Source organism: Scaptodrosophila lebanonensis, unplaced genomic scaffold, assembly GCF_003285725.1.
Source record: "Scaptodrosophila lebanonensis strain 11010-0011.00,11010-0021.00 unplaced genomic scaffold, SlebRS2 tig00000080-arrow-pilon, whole genome shotgun sequence".
In the NCBI taxonomy this organism is placed as follows: domain Eukaryota; kingdom Metazoa; phylum Arthropoda; class Insecta; order Diptera; family Drosophilidae; genus Scaptodrosophila; species Scaptodrosophila lebanonensis.
In genome coordinates this window covers 1,135,250-1,154,170 of record NW_022060561.1, presented here as the reverse complement: position 1 = coordinate 1,154,170, position 18,921 = coordinate 1,135,250, and the positions used below count along the sequence as shown (strand labels likewise).

The window sequence follows — 18,921 nt, the reverse complement described above, 5'->3', positions numbered from 1 at the left end:
ATTTCCGCAGTCTTAGTCATGCTGGTCAAGATAAATATGTGGCGAAAAAAAATACATATCTATAAAAGAATTCTGTCGAAACCCGAAATGAAACGCACAGTTTTCTTCAGGCTGATAAACAAAATATATATGATCGAGTTCAAATAACGCAAAAATGATTTAAGAAATTAAGAATTGTACAATTAACTTACAAGTCAAATAACACAAAAATGATTTAAGAAATTAAAAAACCTTGATTTTGTTAATTTATTAGTTAGTTAGACATTATAGGAACCGTGGCGCACTTTTTGCGTACACACTATATAGGCACCGAAGCAAACGATTGCTATTGTTAGGGTGGCTATGCCAATTATGGTGACAGGATTTAGTCCATTTGTCTGAGCACCATTATCCTGGGAGCCAGCGGCATCATTTGCAAACTTCTCCGTGGTCGTATCCAATGGAGCTCCGGCATGTTCATGAATTTCTGCAGCTTCTGAAGCCAAGGACTCGTCGTTAAAGATCGAGTTCTCTGATGTGGATGACACCGCATCTATGTATGTATAGTTAAACACATTTTCTGTGGTTAAGCCATCATTAGCGAGGAGCGAAGTTTCTGCTGTGGATGCGTAAATATTTACATCATCAAATACTGCAGGGATATAGGTTGCTTCTTCGTGTCCGATCGTTGCTTTTGTTGTTGGCTTAAATACACAGCTCGGCTTGCCAGTATGCATTGAGATTGTAGGAACAAATCCGACCTTGCACTCACAGGCATCGTTTGCATTGCAGAAGCTTTTTCCTGTACAGGGAGGATCACAGAACTGCGCGTCGATCACAACACCAATAAGAAGCAACAAAAGTCCGCCATTTTTAATGACACCGACATAATGCGGACAGGATTTCATTTCTATAGCGTTCGTTCCTGTGGTTTGCACTCAACTAAACTTTTCGCCAAGCTGTTCTCGCGCGATTAAAACATTTCTTAAGCTGCCTCAATGTCAGACTATATAGTATTTATGTACATGCCCTGTTAAAATGTTGATTCCCACAAATGTGATAAGTATATACACTTTACAGTTATGCATGTATTTATGTTTTAGTGTAACTTCAGATAAGCGATTCGAATATTTGCTGAACAATTGCTGGCGTTTTGCAAATATGTTTAAACTGTGGACTTATGGTATTTAAATGTACATAAGAATATTCATTTGTTTCTAAATAGGAAAGATCTTGTTCAATATACAAGTAATTATGAGGGACAACCACAACTTTTGAATTGGCAAACTTTTTAGAGTGGCATTAAACCAATAAAAAGGTGCTGTTTTTATTTTACTCAACATTGTCGAATTCCAATTATGAAAACTAATTGTTTACAAACATCTCAACTAAATGCGAACAACACATGTTTATTGCATTTTGCAATGCTTACTGCGTACAGATTTGCAGCTTTAGAGACAAACAATTTGTTGGCCAAAAAAAAGCAACAAAATTACATTACAACTGAAGTAACTCGGTAAAAAAAAGTTCGGCCTAGAACTCTGTACTTAAGCCAACGCATATTTCTAATTCCTTCACTTGCACTTGAGTCCATTTTCCGAAATATTAGCTATTATGCTAATTGCTTTACTTAACAGTTTTTGAGCAAAAACAATATTACTATACTTGTAAATAATGTAAAGTTTATTTGATTTTAAAACCTTCTTCTTCGAGGAAAAACGAGTTTATTTGATTTTAAAATCATTTACTTCAATTTACCAAAAATAGTAAAGAGTTTATTTCTTCTTGAATTTACATAAAGGAACATAATGTTTATTTGATTTAAAAAGCTTCTTCTTCAATTTTTCTAAAATAATAAAGAGTTTCTTCAATTTACAAAGAGTAATATAAAAAAAGAAAAAGCTTCTTCTACAATTTACATAAAAGAATAAAGAGTTTATTTCTTCTTCAATTATCACAAGTGAATAAAAAGTTTATTTGACTTTAAAATCTTCTATTTACATAAAAGAATAAAGAGTTTATTTCTTCTTCAAATACATAAAAGAATAAAGAGTTTATTTGATTTAAAAAGCTTATTCTTCTATTTACATAAAAGAATAAAGAGTTTATTTCTTCTTCAATTTTCACAAGTGAATTAAAAGTTTATTTTTTTTAAAAAGCTTCTCAGTTATTATGAGCGATTGCTGCATTTGTAGATCGCGAAACCACCGATTCCAACTACAAACAAAACACCTAAAATAATGGCAGAGACACCAAATACACCCAATCTGTCAGCCGCTAAGGACTTAGTATCCTTGTTAAGCATTGCGGGATTTGGTAATGTGCTATTGTCCTTCGCTTGCGAGTCCATAGATCCAGCCAGTGTGGTAGTAACATCTTGGGGCTTCGGTGTTGTACTATTGTCCTTCGCTTGCGAGTCCTTAGATCAAGCCGGTGTGGTAGTAACATCTTGGGGCTTTGGTGTTGTACTATTGTCCTTCGCTTGCGAGTTCTTACAGCCAGCCTGTGTGGTAGTAGCATCTTGGGGCTTTGGTGTTGTACCATTGTCCTTCGCTTGCGAGTCCTTACAGCCAGCCTGTGTGGTAGTAACATCTTGGGGCTTTGGTGTTGTAGTATTGTCCTTCGCTTGCGAGTCCTTAGATCCAGCCGGTGTGGTAGTAACATCTTGGGGCTTTGGTGTTTTACTATTGTCCTTCGCTTGCGAGTTCTTACAGCCAGCCTGTGTGGTAGTAGCATCTTGGGGCTTCGGTGTTGTACTATTGTCCTTCGCTTGCGAGTTCTTACAGCCAGCCTGTGTGGTAGTAGCATCTTGGGGCTTTGGTGTTGTACTATTGTCCTTCGCTTCCGAGTCCTTAGATCCAGCCTGTGTGGTAGTAGCATCTTGGGGCTTCGGTGTTGTACTATTGTCCTTCGCTTGCGAGTTCTTACAGCCAGCCTGTGTGGTAGTAGCATCTTGGGGCTTCGGTGTTGTACTATTGTCCTTCGCTTGCGAGTTCTTACAGCCAGCCTGTGTGGTAGTAGCATCTTGGGGCTTTGGTGTTGTACTATTGTCCTTCGCTTGCGAGTCCATAGAATCAGTTACGGTGGGAATAGCGTCTGCACTACTGTTCTTCGCCTGGAAATCCTCAGTGCGAGCCAGAGAAGGAATACCCACTGCGGGCTCTGGGTATCCTGTGCAGTTTATATGTTCAGGCGCTTGATTTTCTTGGGCGAACGTAGCCACGCACAAGCCAACCAAGAGAAAAATTGTGTATTTGAACATTGCAAAGGTGTTTGATGAAGCTTGCTTTCAGAATACGACTTATTCGGCTTGAACTTCGAAAATAACTGATTGAAATATGCATTAAGACGCCCCTATATAATGGTTGTTAGCTCAAGAAAGAGGACTGTTTCAACACATATTGATTTATTATGTACATTTATTTGTGCTGATAAAAGAAACCCAATAAAAATCAGCGGGCTCTGTATATAAGTACGTATGTAGTTGATTAATTTCTAATTGAGATTTTTATCGAAATAAATTGTTAGTTATAAGTTTCGAAGAAAATAATGTTATAGACGTATTTTCCTGGATTCTCTGAGTCATTCAAAATAAAATAATAATTAATTAAATTAATAATAAAAACGCACACTCTCAAAAATGATGAGCACCTCATCTACAGATATTGACAGGCAAATGGAATTTAATATAAATTAAATTATTTAATTTTTTTTATTGGGTTTAAAATTTTAGTTTTTTCTTTTTTATTATTAATTAATTGTAGTAAAGTTAATTGAAAATTAAATTTCTATCTTATGTTTTCAAAATATTAACTAATTTAATAAATTATCTCATCATTTATTTACTAAAGGGTTAATTAAATAATATAAAAAATAAATAACTGTTAAATTAAATTAAAAATTAATTAAAAGAAAAAAAACTAAAATGAAATATATATTGAGTTCAGTGCGTACTCTGAGCCACTTTGATTCCTGAGCGTAATTATTTTCTGATAAGGTTTTAGCTCTGCCAGTGTAAATAAATTTAAAAAAAAAAACTAAAATAGAATATATATTGAGTTCAGTGCGTACTCTGAGCCACTTTGATTCCCGAGCGTAATTAATTGCTGATAAGGTTTTAGCTCTGCTCCGTAATCTCGACTCGGCATTCATTCCTCAGAGAAAAGTGGCTCCAATAACAACGCGGTGTCGGACTATCCCGCATATAAATGTACGATCGTCACAAGACGGCGTTAAAAATGCTGGCTATACGAGTGTTATTTCTCAGCTGTTTAGCGACGTCACATCAACTCTATGGCGATATTTACAGCGAAATCGAGTCGCTGAGCCTGATCCGGCAGAAGCAGACACATTTGTGCTATCGAGAAGTGCCGTAAGTACCTCTTTCTCGATCGCTGTATAACGTATTTAAGTATCCCCTTAAGTGGCCAAGAGAGTTTTCACTGTATTACTAATTAGACATTTTTGCGAAACAAACGAGCATCTATGGTGAACTAATTTTTAAGAAAATAGTAGCATTCAGCATCACAAACTTTCTAGTATAAGTCGACAAGCCCGCGATAGTAAATTAGAAATGAGGAGAAGAGCGAACTCTCGGCTGCAGTTAGTGGGCGTAGTACTAGAATAGAATTGGAGGTGCTTTCTGGTACTGCTCCTTAGCTAGGTGATATAATAATATTATAATATATACATATATTAATATAATATGGCCAGTTAACGAGCTAGATAGATGGCCAGAGCAAGCTTCCTAACCTAGTGCATATACATAGTATGTTTAAAAGGCATTTAAATTCGCAGGATTAAAGGAAAAAGGCGTAAATAATACTATAATAATCAAGGATGTGTATTTTGCAGTTAGCTTTTTAGTTTTCATAGTTGTGCTATAAAATTGGTTTCTATAATAAATATGATTTACATCGTATGCTTAATATTAAAGTTGTGCTATAAAATTGGTTGCGAGAATAAAAATGAATTACATCGTATGCTTAATATTAAAGTTGTGCTATAAAGCTGCTATAATAAAACTGATTTACATCGCATGCTTAATATTAAAGTTGTGCTATAAAATTGGTTGATTTACATCGTATGCTTAATATTAAATTGTGCTATGAAATTGGTTGCTGTAATAAAACTGATTTACATCGTATGCTTAATATTAAAGTTGTGCTATAAAATTGGTTGCTATAATAAAAATTACGCTGAAAGATTCCGTTACATACATACATACATACAGGTGAAACTAATAAAAGCGTGTTAAAAATGATTTACATCGTATACTTATTATTGTACACAAGTTTGTTAAACAAACTTTTCAATATTAATGAATTAAATTTAATTTAAATATTAATGCATTGCTTCTATTATATGGACTAAGAATTTACTCGCATAGTACACTATAAGTTTGTTTATCAACTGCCTAAGCTGAAGGGAAAAATGTAACCTTTTTGTTTTGGGGGATTCGGCCCTTAGAGCCGTTTTCTTTCAGGTGGCGAAGAACGAACCGATACGTGGTAATGGGTCCAGTATTTTCTATCAGCGCATCGAAGTCTGCTGTGTAGGGTACAGACGTGTGGCGGAGCAGTGCGTACCCGACTGTTCCCACAGCTCGCCCGACAATTGTCGCAATGGCTTCTGTCGGGCCCCCAACAGCTGCGAATGCTTTGAGGAGTTCGTCAGGAACGAGCATGGGAGCTGCATACACACCTGTCCCATTGCCTGCCAGCATGGACGGTGCTATATGAATGGCACCTGCTCCTGCCACTCCGGCTACGAGCTGGACCAGGAGACGAGGCTCTTTTGTCGCCCGCATTGCCCGCTGGGCTGTGGCACGCATCAGGAGTGTGTGGCGCCGGGGAAATGCGACTGCTTGTCCGGATATCAGCGCACGGAGTTCGGCTGTCAGCCTGTCTGCACGCCCGACTGTGGCTATGGAAAGTGTGTGGGTCCCAATCAGTGCGATTGCTTTCCCGGCTACATGAAACGGAAGCACCGAAATGTTTGCGAGACTGAGTGCTATCTGTGAGTATCAAAAGAAAATCCACTTTGATCCTGAGTCCTCATCTTCTTACTGTCATTGTGGTAGAAATTGCGAGAATGGGTTTTGCGAATCGCGCATGAAGTGCCATTGCCACGAGGGATATAGTTACGATGTCAATACCGACAGCTGTCTGCCCCAATGCTCTGACAACTGCAATGGCAATGGCGTTTGCATCGCTCCTGGTGTCTGCCGCTGCTACGAGGGCTACGAGCTGCTGGGAAATAGCTGCGAGCCTGTGTGCTGGGGGTAAGCCCACAAATATATTTTGTAAAGTCGATCAAACTTTCTGACCACAAGATATGCTAGCAGTTCCCATCTATGAAATGAAAGGGCGTTCTAAGAAGTTTTTTATGCACATAGCACACATATTCAGACTTAAGCGATTATTAGTTTTATAAAAGTGTATAAAACAGTTTATGCTGACTACATATTCAGAAAGAATATACAGATTTTTGAAAATGAGAACAATGTCGGAAAAGAATTAGGTTATATGTAGCTAAGAAAATATAATTGTAAGCAACAAAGAAGGGTTAGACCTGCTAGCTATATTATTTGTATTATTATTCTTTAATGGTTGCTTTGAAAGGAACAAATTTTAAATTACTTCCTGTACCGTGAGTAGTGCAAGATTAAATGGGGCTTTGCAGATTAAAATTAGGAATAGCAGCTTAGTGTTAATACTCAGCATTGAGCCCAGTAACCAGATGAGTTGCCAAACCCTTTGTTAAGCCTTTAAGCGTTTAGCCTTAACATGGTGGCCTATCAAAATTTAGGCCAGCTAGCTAGTAGATGGTAGAGCATTGCCGAAGTCTAGTTATATTATAAAGCACTTTTAATAACTTACTATAATAATTAATAATTAACCATAATAACTTTGTTTGACCAAACGTTTTATGGACTTCCCCTCTTAGTTTCGACAGCCCTACTTTCCGATTACAGACCATCACAATTGCAACAATTTCGTGCATTATAATCAATAATATTTATAAAACAGTTGCAAAGTCTAGTTATATTATAAAGCACTTTTAATAACTTACTATAATAATTAATAATTAACCATAATAACTTTGTTTGACCAAACGTTTTATGGACTTCCCCTCTTAGTTTCGACAGCCCTACTTTCTGATTACAGGCCATCACAATTGCAACAATTTCGTGAATTACAATCAATAATATTTATAAAACAGTTGCAAAGTCTAGTTATATTATAAAGCACTTTTAATAACTTACTATAATAATTAATAGTTAACCATAATAACTTTGTTTGACCAAACGTTTTATGGACTTCCCCTCTTAGTTTCGACAGCCCTACTTTCTGATTACAGGCCATCACAATTGCAACAATTTCGTGCATTACAATCAATAATATTTATAAAACAGTTGCAAAGTCTAGTTATATTATAAAGCACTTTTAATAACTTACTATAATAATTAATAATTAACCATAATAACTTTGTTTGACCAAACGTTTTATGGACTTCCCCTCTTAGTTTCGACAGCCCTACTTTCTGATTACAGGCCTTCACAATTGCAACAATTTCGTGCATTATAATCAATAATATTTATAAAACAGTTGCAAGAACCAATTTCCTATATTGACGTAAGAATTTAAAAAAGGAAACAATAAACAAAAAACTTCTCTAAGTCCGGGCGAAGTTTTCTGAAATTTGTTGCATGGGTTGTAAATTATTTTGAGTAGAAAAGCTATTAAATGTTAATTAGTTTATATTGAACTTTGTGCCCCATTCCAGTTGTTCAATTCCATTATTCATCTCCCCTTTTTCTGCTTCAATTTTACATTTTTATTAAATTTGTTCTCACTTGCAGCGGATGCGGCTACTATGGACGCTGTCTAGCTCCCAATGTCTGTGGCTGTAGCCCCGATCGGCAGCATTGTCTCTTCGGCAGCTGCACTGCGCAAGGCCATTGCCAATGCCCCCCCGGTCTGACCTATTTCGTGGACCGATGCCTCAGTCCAGAACACTTGCAACATGGAGCGATGGCTCGCAGCGAGATCTTGAACTACAATCAACAGTTTATTCATGAATTCAGAATGCTCATTGGTCGCTTGTTTATTTGAAATGTCGAGCATAAAATAAAGTTGAAAGCCTACAAACTACACGGGGAGGCAGGTCTGGCGTCCCTTTATGCCGCTTTTAATGAATCCCGGCTTGCAGATGCAGAAGTTGGGCGCCGAGCAGAAGCCATTGGGGCAGCCTTGGGGACAGTGGGGCTGGCAAATGTTGCGCTGGTGTTCGTCCTGAATATAGCCGGCGTTGCAGGCGCATCTATTCTGGCCCTCACAAACGCCATTCAGGCAGGGCAGGTCACAGTGGGGCGTACACTTGGCCGTTCGCTGGTCATAATCGAATCCGGACGTACACTCACAAGTGTCCGGCGCGATGCAGCGTCCGTTTTCGCAGGGTCTGCAATTTTTAGAAACAGCCATTAGATACAGCTATATGATTTAATGGTATTGCTAGTGAAGTGCCTGACAAAAGTGGATTTTTAAAAGCCTAATCATACATTAGTATTAGAAAATGTTTTTATCAAATATGTAGCGTAGCTTCTTCGTTTCAAAAAGTTTAAATTAATATTATTTTTTATATTTAATTTAATTTCTTTTAAAATGCCACCCAATTGTATTTATTCAAATTATAAATATTATATAATAAATAAATAATTAATAAGCAAGAATTAAGAAGAATTAGAATTAAGAAGCAAGAAGAATAGTCATCAGGGGTTTTTTGTTTAAGGAAATTTAAGAACTATATTCTTTCGATTACAAACTTTATCTTTTAAGTCTTTAATATTATTTTTGTGATGCAATAAAATCTTCGATCAATGGCTGCAATGTTCTCCTTAGCACGCTTCTTAATCCGAAACATTCTTCTTTTCATATTCAGTTTGTAATCGAATGAAGTTACTTGTCATTATAATCGCATGCAGCTCTTTATATTAATCATTTATTTAGTACAAATATTATCTAATTCTGCTACTTACTTTGTGCAAATGGGTTCGCAAACGCCGCTCACCTTCAAGTAGCCCGTATTGCAGCTACAATGACCCGGCGCCGTGCACCCTCCATTCTCGCAATTGTCACACTTGGGCTCGCAAGTGCCGCTGGCGGTCAGCCGATAGCCCTCCAGACAGGCACACTTATTGGGCGCCACACACTGGCCGTGGGCGCAGCCGGGCTGGCAGTCGGGGCGGCAGTACTGGCGGCTGCTTGGGTCCAATTTGTAGCCCGCCCGGCAGCGGCACTCGTTCTCATCGTCGCAGACCCCATTGCCGCAGCCGAGGGGACAAGTGGAGATGCACTTGCCCTCGTGGTTGCGGACATGGCCGGGCATGCAGACGCAGGTGTTGGGCGCCGTGCATATGCCGTTGGGGCAGTCGTCGGCGCAGATGGGCTCGCAGCGGCGATAAACGTGCGGATTCCGCTCGTAGCCCTCGCAGCACACCTGAATGCGACTCATGTCCGGGCTGGTGCCATTCCCCACAAATTTGTCGGCTGAGCTGTGCACCAGAGAGGCCGTCCTATGGAAGCAGAGGAAGGGTAATATTTTAAAGAAATGCCTGAGCTAATATAAAAAGAACTGGATCATTAGAGGTGAGTGTACATAATGAATAATCGGAAAGTATATTTTAATTATGGAAGAGTATATAAGTGGGTTTTTAAACAAGGTTAATTGAATATTAAAATTCAAGAAACTCAATCAATTTTGAATCGCATTCTTGATGTTTAAACAAAACAAAAATAGAGGAAAAGGCACAAATATGTGATTTGTTTCACAAGTTCCACAAAATTCCTAATTCCCTCACAACAGCTGATATGAGTCCTACTTTTTCTTTGAGGAATAAACTCAAGGAACCAATAAGTTGCCTTTAAAATCATTAACTTTGCTGATGCTTAAATATTTTAATAATAGTTTCTTTTTATTAATTAAGACGATTTCTTGAAGATTTGTTGCTTTTTATATATATATATATAGATATATATATATATATATTAGATATATATATATATATATTTCCTATGTCGACAGTCAATGTTTGTTGACATAAATAAATAAATAAATAAAATGTTCCGTCAACAGCAATTAATGATCAAGCAATTAAGATATTTAAACCCAATTTTATACGGATGTTTCTATCACTAGTAGCACAGTTTTATGTTGATGCCTTTGCCTCAGCCAAGAAAACTAGTGTTAAGATGAACCTGAATCTGCCTAGAAGAACGGTTTTCATTAGAAACCCTTGCCCCTTTTTGGGAAAGTAATAATAAATAAGACGATATACTGCGTGCATAATTTAAATAAACAATTAAATAATTACCAAGAAAATAAGCAATTCCTAGAAATAATACTTGTACAAAGAAATGCAATAAAGATGGTCGTATGGGGACAAAAATAATTCAATCAAATCATAAATCTTTTAATAGAAGAGACGCTTGATTTCTTGAATGTGAAAATAGGAACAAGTTAGTTAGTTATAGAACACAAAAAGCAGCTGAGGCGCTTTGACAAATTGTTTGAATTAAATGAAAATTCAAACTAAATCAAACTCTCATTTTTGAAAATGTTGGTTTTTAAAAAGTCCGCTTAAAAAGTAGAATTTTTGTTTATAAATTGCTTGATTTGTCTATGTACAGTGAAAAATCATGGCCGGCCAATTTTTGACCGCCCAAGGGGAGTGTCCACTTAAGGGGATACTTAAATACTTTATACAGCGATCGAATGTTGCAGAAAAAGTGTCCGCCAAGCACTCTCCTCGGATAAAAGAGGTGTCCATTAAAGGAGTTTTCACTGTACTTTGTTTTTCCAAATGACACACAGTACACATAAAAAAAACCTACAAAAACCATGCTAATATATAATGTAGAAAAATAGATGGGTCGCTTGATTTGCTGAATTTTATACAAAAAAAAAAAAAAAATTGCCTAAATTAAATAAAAACTAAGCTTTTTTCTTATTGGCAAATTTTGGCTTTTCAAAAGTTCGCTAAAAAGTATAAGTAGAGAAATATATATAACTTTCTAGCACTGGCTGAAATGTAATATTCGAAATTAAGAAAAATAAGTCGGAGCATTATATCTTTTTATACCTTTAACGACGTTCCTCAACTTGCATTTTCTACGGTATAGCAACTAGTTTTCATTCTCTTTATAAATTGATTGATTTGTAGAATGAGCATCAGCACAAAAATTCATCTACTTTGTTTTTCCAAATGAAAAAATAAAAAACCTACACATATCAGTATCAGTATGTATTGTGGAAAAATAGTGGAGACGCTTGATTTGTTGAATTTTATAGGACACAAAAAACACCTAGCTGCTTTGAAAAATAAAAACTAAACCATACTTTCTTCTTGTTGGCAAAATTTGGCTATTAAAGAGTCCACTAAAAAAAGTATAAATAGAGAAATATAAATAACTAACTATAAAGTAATATTCGAAATGTTTATAACTTAACGACGTTCCTCAACTTGCATTTTCTACGGTATAGCAACTAATTTTGTTTTTCTTTAGTAATTGCTTGATTTGTAAAAATGTGTCTACTTTCAAAACACCTACACATATCAGTACATGCTGCTAAACTAAACTAAATCGCTTGTTTGCGCTCTCATTATCAGAAAAGTGAGGATGTCGAGGTCGTGAGTTCAGTTCAGCCGAGGGGCTGGCTACGCAAACAAAAACAACACATTTGTGTTGTTGTGTTGTGTTATGTAATGTTTGTTGTGGTCGTGATCCCATTGCACATCACTTGCTACTCACGGAACTTCTTTGAAGCACACACCACTGGCCATGGCCTCTCTGGTCTTGTTGATGAATTCCGCTGTGGGATCAAACACCTGGGGCGCTGGTGTACCCCGTGGGAGCGAGGGCTGCACATAGTGGCCATAGAGGGCGGCACCATCGTGATTGCCACCCTGATAGGTCTCAGCGGGTGTATAGCTGGCATAGCCGTGATAGAGTTGGCCTTCCTCGCTGGCGTTGCCAGCTGCATGCAACTGCAGGTTGCCCGAAGGCGGCTGGCGAGTCTTGATGCCCGCCGTCTTGTACTGGGCAGTCGTGTTGCCGCAGAGGGCCATCAGAGCCAGAGCCAGAGGCAGCAGCCAGATCGGTTTGAATGATGACCTCATGCTGCGAGCGCGTCTCCAAATGATGTCAGGGGCACTTAAAATCTTATTATTATTAAACTCAAGTAATGCCGTTCCCTAATTGCTGTCCGTGTACTAAGGCGGCTGCACTTCAACTAATCGTTTCAAAATTCCGAAGCTCAGCTCAGACGCGAGTCGCGAATTGACTTGGAGAATCAAATACTGACGCAGTCGCTGCTTATCTGAATTTCGCATTGGGCGTATCAATAGAGCTCTATTCAACTGAAGGTTGCTGACTGTTGTTGTTGCGACGACGGCGATGTCAGCGACAGATGGCTAATAAATTAGTGCTACTTGTACTTTTATTTTGCACATCTGATGGGTATTTCCGAGAAATTTGTCGAACACTGCCCAACAACATAATTAAATTCAAGGATGGGATAATTTTTAATTTAGTAAATATTTAAATAATATCGTCTGCAATTCCTACAAGAAAAAAGTGCTTCCGCTTTCGAAAAAATATCAATTTTTCAAGCTTAATAAATCTTTAAACTTGTAGGTACTCCTATGATTAAAGAACTTCAAAAATGCAATCCAAAAGAATCTACATATCTTTAATAAATCTCTCTTTAATTTCAGAAAACATTCGTTACAAATTTACAAATATATAGTATACATATGTATAGAAATAATTGCCTTCCTTTAACTGTCTGCAAATTTCAATTGATTGGAATGATTGGAATTTTTCAAATACTTATTGAATGCTAAATATTGCTGAATTAGTTTAAATTCAAATTTGACTAAGCTTATAATACAGATCCAGGCGTTCTTACTACATCAACAAATTAATGCTAAGCCTTTAAAAGTGTGTCCCGTACGTACAACTCCTGTTTTTTAACCCAATTATATGCTTTAATTAAATAAATTTGCGATGTGAGTTAAGCAGTTTTATTTTGGAGTAGATTTCAATCATTATAAATATTGTAAATAATGTAAATAAATCAAAATTAACTGATAAACAACACAGACGGAGCTAATAAGTAGTTTTATAATATAAGACTAGAAGTAGGTATGTATGTTCCCTATAGACTCCAAAACCGCTCAGCCGAGTTGGATACAAATTTGTATTTACTTCAAAAAAATCTGATTTACATCTGTGAAATATTTATTTACCTTTCCAGAAAAATGTTAGAAGTCTTCTTACATATAATTTAAAAATTGGACGCGTTTGTCAGAATGCCATGAATAATTTGAAAATCACCGATTAAGCTCTGGACTGCACTTTCTCAGGATATAATCGACATAGAGCTATTTTATAGGAAACACGCCATCTGCCGGTAGCAAAGGGCACACCCGGTAATAAATGGAAACACTGCAGGTTCGCTATTGTAGAGTTTATTTTCATAAACAATGAATCCATTTCAATCGATCAGATCGAATTATACTACTTGTATATTTATTTATTAATCATCTCGATCGCGGCTCGCTAAATTGTACGTATAACCTATATATTGTTTGTTTTTTGTTTAATATTTAGAGACTATCAATACGTTCCGTCCTCTGTCTTGCTGTCATCTCAATATTTATGAAATGGATTGATTCTCGGGACGCAGTTTGTTAATTTTGTTTATTTAATTGAATTTATTTTAAATAAAACGCACTGCCTTGGCCCTGGACATAAACTAATCAAGTAGTCCGAAAGTAATATTGATAATGGCATACACTGCGTATGCTTGATGGGCAAACAGCAGATAAAGCCGTCCCCGGGAAACGAGCTGAGAGCAAACAGAGAGGTTTATGGCATATGTATTTACTTGAATTGAGCTAAAGCGTTTATTTTTATAACAGATTGGTCCAATTTAACTTTCCTCACAGCGTCCGCCACGCCTCTCAGTGCCCGGGTAGCACTCGCAGACATCGGGCGCCGTGCAAATGCCATTCGAACACTCCTCCGAGCAGGTAGGCTCACATTTCATGGAACTCGCGTCTGCATTACGCACATAGCCCTCGCAACAATAGGAAATGATGCGTAGGCGCAGTTCCGGATCCATTGTGTTGCCCCTGGAAAGTAAAATAGAAGAAGGTTCATGTGGCTGAGGAAAAATCTTGCACACATACATCACTTCCTTGTAGCAAATGCCGGAGCTCATCGAACTGCGGGTCTCCAGCTCGAAGAGCGCTCGTTCGTTGAGCGCATTGAGCTTCCAGAACTGCGGGATGGGGCTGGCGGACGGCAGCAAAAGCAACAGCACTACTAATGGGGCAATCGTAACCCCAACAATCGCGCAATTCCTATGCATATTGTGCTATTCGAATAGAGCTTGAACTTATCGTGTGAGTTGCGCGACGTTTAATGGTTTCAATGGTACTGCAATGCAATGGCGCTTTCCTCTACAATGTTTTCCTCACAAACCGCTCCGCTCAGAAGAAAGCCACAGATAACTGTGTGTGTGGGTTTGTGTGAGAAAAGCAGACGACGCGAGTGTCAGTGGCGATAAAAAAGGGGGTCAATTATTTGGAATGAGCAGCGTAGTTCTGAATTTGTTTTGTATTATAAGTTCCAAAACAAATTAGAAAAAGTTTTGGATTATTACAATTATTTAAAGCTGAGGAGCTTCGACTGTAGAAAAACTACTGGAGGAACACTCCTGAACAGAGCATACATTTTATTTCTAAAAATCATGGCTTTCAATATTTCTAAAAGCATATTTTAGTTCTCAAGATAAACATAATTCAGTGTCAAAACAAAAATTAAAAGGCTTTACAAGCTATAAAAATTATGGTTAATTCATAAAATACCCATGTTTTCCGTTTGAAATTTTGTTATTTATGGTTCCGTATTTTACTTAAGCCCCTGAATATCCGTCATTATTCTTGAAGAATTTTTCGATTCTTGCAAATATAAGGGATATCACCATTTGACAAGTCTCTTCAGGTATGTTATAGCATAACATTGACAATAGCTGCCCTATATTAATTATGAATTGAATATCTTTATAACGGCTAGAATGTTGGCTAGAGTCCTGCTTGCTATAAAAGTCCTTCTCTGAAACAGTCGTTTAACTATAATAAACTGTATCATATGAAAGGTATTATGGGGCATTGAAAACATTTATAAATAATTATAAATACGAGATGGAGTTATTTAGAACTATAAACTACGCAAGAGCTGAAGCAGAGGCCACAGTTAAAATATAAAATAGATACCCTCAAAAACACAGTCATGGCAATGCACACTCTAGCTAATCAGATACTCTACTATACGAGTACATAGCCCCCCTCGTAATGTAGCTTGACTCCCTCATTGCGATCTAGAGGCTTGACACAGCACGCTGCTCGACTGATAAGAATTAAAACAAAGGCCAACAAGCTTGACATGCGACGGATTGTTCTTTTTGTTGAACGTAGAAAAGCAGAGACATTTTTATTATTTTGCGCTCACTCCACTCATCGAAGCAAAGAAGAAAACAAACATGCAATGGACGATAAGCAGAATAGATGCTCGCCCGTTCGCTCACTGCCACCAGTAGTAGCTGGGCAGCTGGGTGCCGCCTAAAATGAAATATCGGCCGAGCAGCAGATCGAACTCGTGGATCAGAGAACTATTGGCACGAGGCGGATTCATGGAGGCGTATGTGGTGACCGTATCCGGCGACAAGCACTTGTCAATGAAACGCGTCTTGCCCTCCATGCAACGGCAGCGTCCCTTAGCGCTGCAGAAGCCCTGCTCGCATCGCTGGTAGCTATCGAATCGTCCTGGCAGAAGCGCACAGCCGCACAGATTCGGCGCAATGCATTTGCCATAGAAGCCGCAGCCGCGCTCGCAAACGGCCTCACATTTGGGACCATTGCGCACATAGCCATTGAAACAGCGACAAATGCCGGGCGATATGCAAACCCCGTTCTCACAATCCTCCCCGCAATCTGGCAGACACGTTGTGGTGTTCATGTCGTAGCGATAACCATTCTGGCACACGCAGGTGGTGCTGTTGGCGCAGAAGCCGTTCTCGCAGCGCCTATAAAAGGAAGAAAATGTATTTACTTAAGTTGAATAGTTCAGAAAATGAAACTAATAAGCTGAAAGCACCTCAAGCATTTAAATAAGTCATCAAATTTCCTGAAAGGTAATATCGAAGCCAGTTTGCTGGATGTTATTTTTTTTTTTGTTAATTTATGATTTGCATACAAATCTGTTATAGTTTATAAATGGGCCTCCCAATAGTTTGTTGTGGGAGAAAACCAACAAAGAATATGTAAATAAGTTCAATAGTTTAGAAAATGAAAAAAGGAAATTAATATACTTATGTATAATTGTTATTACTTTTGAATGAACCAACACAATTCGTAATACAAATTATTTGCCTCTAAGAATATACTTTCGAAGGTACTGTGCTTATTTTACTGAAGTATGTCAACGACTAGCTTGCTTGAAAAGTGCTTATCTAATTCGTTTCTAAGCTATGTGCTGTACAATTATTATTGTTAATATTTTTTAAACAGAGTTTTATACGCCATAAAATTTGTTTCGAACTGTTAAGGCGACTTAAGCAGCTGCTCTTATTTTTAATAGTTTACTAGCGTACTGGGCTTGCGTTGCGTTCTCAACACAACTTGGATTTATCGTTTGATAATTGTATTTTATGTATTAATTATTATTGCTTTTATAGTATGCTCTGATAGATATTCTTATTGGTCGGCTGTAAACTGAATTGAAACAATAGGAAAATGAAATTAAAATCGTTGAAATCCATTAAGGTAGTAACTTATAGGAAATATCAAAATTCTTGAAAAACAATTAGAAAAAACAAGAAGAAAATTCCGTTTTCACAATCGCCACAAAACTTCACAGAATGAGCCATGGGACTAATTTGAATACCGCCACAAAATTTAATCAAAATCAGTTGAGCGGTTTCTGAGTTTATACTTCAATTTTCATTAATTTTTTTACTATAAATTATGTGATTACTAATTTTTATATGATGCTAAAACCATAATTAATGGCATTAAATGTTTATTGAAATATTAGATACTTATTATTGAGGCTGTTAAACGTGGGAAAGAATCTATGAATAATTGTCCCTAAAAATATATAAGTAGCTGAATAAATTTGGCATAATTCTAGCCACAATGGAGGAAAAACAGCCAATGATATGGAAAAGGGCACTCTTCTTTTTTACGGAAACATTTTGTGCAGGCACTTATTAAACAAAGGATATAGATTTGTAGTGGCAGTATTGATAATCTTGATATTACTCTAAAAAATTAGGAAAAGCGTGTGCCAAGAATGAAGAGCCAAAGCCATTCTCTTCTGTACGAGTCCTCACACTTATGCTTTGATTGAGATGCTGTTAGCTGGCAATTGAATTTAAAACCAGTGGCTAGCGCGGTAATTACATTCTATTATTACCTAAGCGGTTTGATTAAAAGTAATTTAGATTTGCTAAGGCAACATAATTATATGGAGATATAAGCAAACATGAGATGTAATGGTTTCTCTGCACTTACATGTAGCAAGCGCTTTGGCAGGAGGTGCCGTTGATGCGCTTCTCGTATCCTGGAAAGCACTCGCACTGGTTGGGTCCCACGCAGTGGCCGTAGCCGCAGTCCGGGATGCAAATGGGCTGGCAGCCCAGGGCCGTAGAGTCACGCAGGCCGCGGGCATAGCCCTCGGCACAAACGCACTTGCCCGGCGCGTCGCACACTTCGTTGTGGCCACAGGTCTGATTGCATTGCGGCTGGCAGAATTTTCGCGAGCCATCCAGCTCGTAGCCCCGCTGACACACACAGGTGCCATTGAGATAGCACTGGCCGTGTGGACAGCCCAGGGGACAGGTGGGGACACACACATTGCGATGATTGAGCACGAACTCATCGAAGCACTGGCAGCGACCTCCGGGCAGGCAGAATCCGTGCTCGTGGCACTTGTCGCCACAGTCCGGAACACATCTGGACCAGTCGTACTCGTAGCGCTGCCAGCCCTTGCAGCACACCTCGATCACATTAAAGCCGGGATTAATGGTGCTGTTGCCCACAATTTTCACGTCCTTGTCGTACTGAAAGAAGACAGCGCTGGGCAGAGCGCACCAGCGATCATTAAACGACCTAATGGCCCGCCAACTTGCAACCCAACTTACGGCACTTCCCGCCAGCACTTGGGCGGATATATGCCACGCATCGGCACCGCCAGCCCGCCCGTCCGTCTCAGCGGACGTCGCGTGGTTGTTGTGGTTGTGTGGCGCCTCTGGTAGTTGTGCAGCTGTTGCTGATGCTGCTGATGCTGCAACTGTTGTTGCTGCAGCAGGTATTGCTGCTCCAGCTGCTGCTGCAACTGCTGCTCGTGCAGCTGCAACTCCAGCGCCTCAGTCCGCAGCTGACGCGCCAAACAGAGCCAGAGGACCAGCAGAGCAGTCTGTCTGACCAATGACCTCAATAGCGCTGACATGGTAGCGATTCAATGGCGTTATAGTCACTGTTCGGTGGCAGTAGCTTCGACAACCACAGCGCCCAAGTCTCATTTGTTTACTGCATGGGTCTCTTCGGTCTCCCGCCCTTCCATACATTCACACACATTCATCTTTTAATCTCATTACCAGCGACCCACTCGAGGCTGATAAGCGGGCCCCGGGGTGCCAAGACTTAACATGGCTTAACCCATTATATTCTGAAGTTGCCAGCAAAACATTTGTAATTCTGGTAGGTTATTCAAATGTAGCAATTTATGTAACTATTTATATGAACTCTTCTATTATGGCGGTCTTCTATATTACTACCTTCTCAGCTATCAGTAGCTAGTTTTCTTCAAT

The 18,921-nt window shown here is 38.5% G+C and overlaps 3 protein-coding genes across 3 annotated transcripts; 1 reads left to right on the top strand and 2 right to left on the bottom strand.

The window, feature by feature from the left end:
• Nucleotides 1-2,404: 2,404 nt before the first annotated feature.
• LOC115626036 (mucin-5AC-like) lies at nucleotides 2,405-3,241 on the bottom strand. The gene has a single exon (XM_030521286.1). It carries the CDS (start codon nucleotides 3,239-3,241, stop codon nucleotides 2,405-2,407), a length of 837 nt encoding a protein of 278 aa, XP_030377146.1.
• A 946-nt stretch (nucleotides 3,242-4,187) lies between these two features.
• LOC115626034 (tenascin-like) lies at nucleotides 4,188-8,114 on the top strand. The gene is made up of 4 exons (XM_030521285.1): nucleotides 4,188-4,351; nucleotides 5,449-5,997; nucleotides 6,062-6,262; nucleotides 7,844-8,114. The coding sequence occupies exons 1-4, from the start codon at nucleotides 4,188-4,190 to the stop codon at nucleotides 8,094-8,096; spliced, it is 1,167 nt and encodes a 388-aa protein (XP_030377145.1). The 3' UTR covers nucleotides 8,097-8,114.
• Nucleotides 8,034-18,626, bottom strand: LOC115626033. The gene is made up of 8 exons (XM_030521284.1): nucleotides 18,253-18,626; nucleotides 17,624-18,187; nucleotides 15,637-16,134; nucleotides 13,992-14,410; nucleotides 13,841-13,893; nucleotides 11,793-12,235; nucleotides 9,020-9,556; nucleotides 8,034-8,442 (listed from the first exon to the last, which is right to left on the bottom strand). Exons 1-8 carry the CDS (start codon nucleotides 18,558-18,560, stop codon nucleotides 8,133-8,135), a joined length of 3,132 nt encoding a protein of 1,043 aa, XP_030377144.1. The 5' UTR covers nucleotides 18,561-18,626; the 3' UTR covers nucleotides 8,034-8,132.
• Nucleotides 18,627-18,921: the final 295 nt, after the last annotated feature.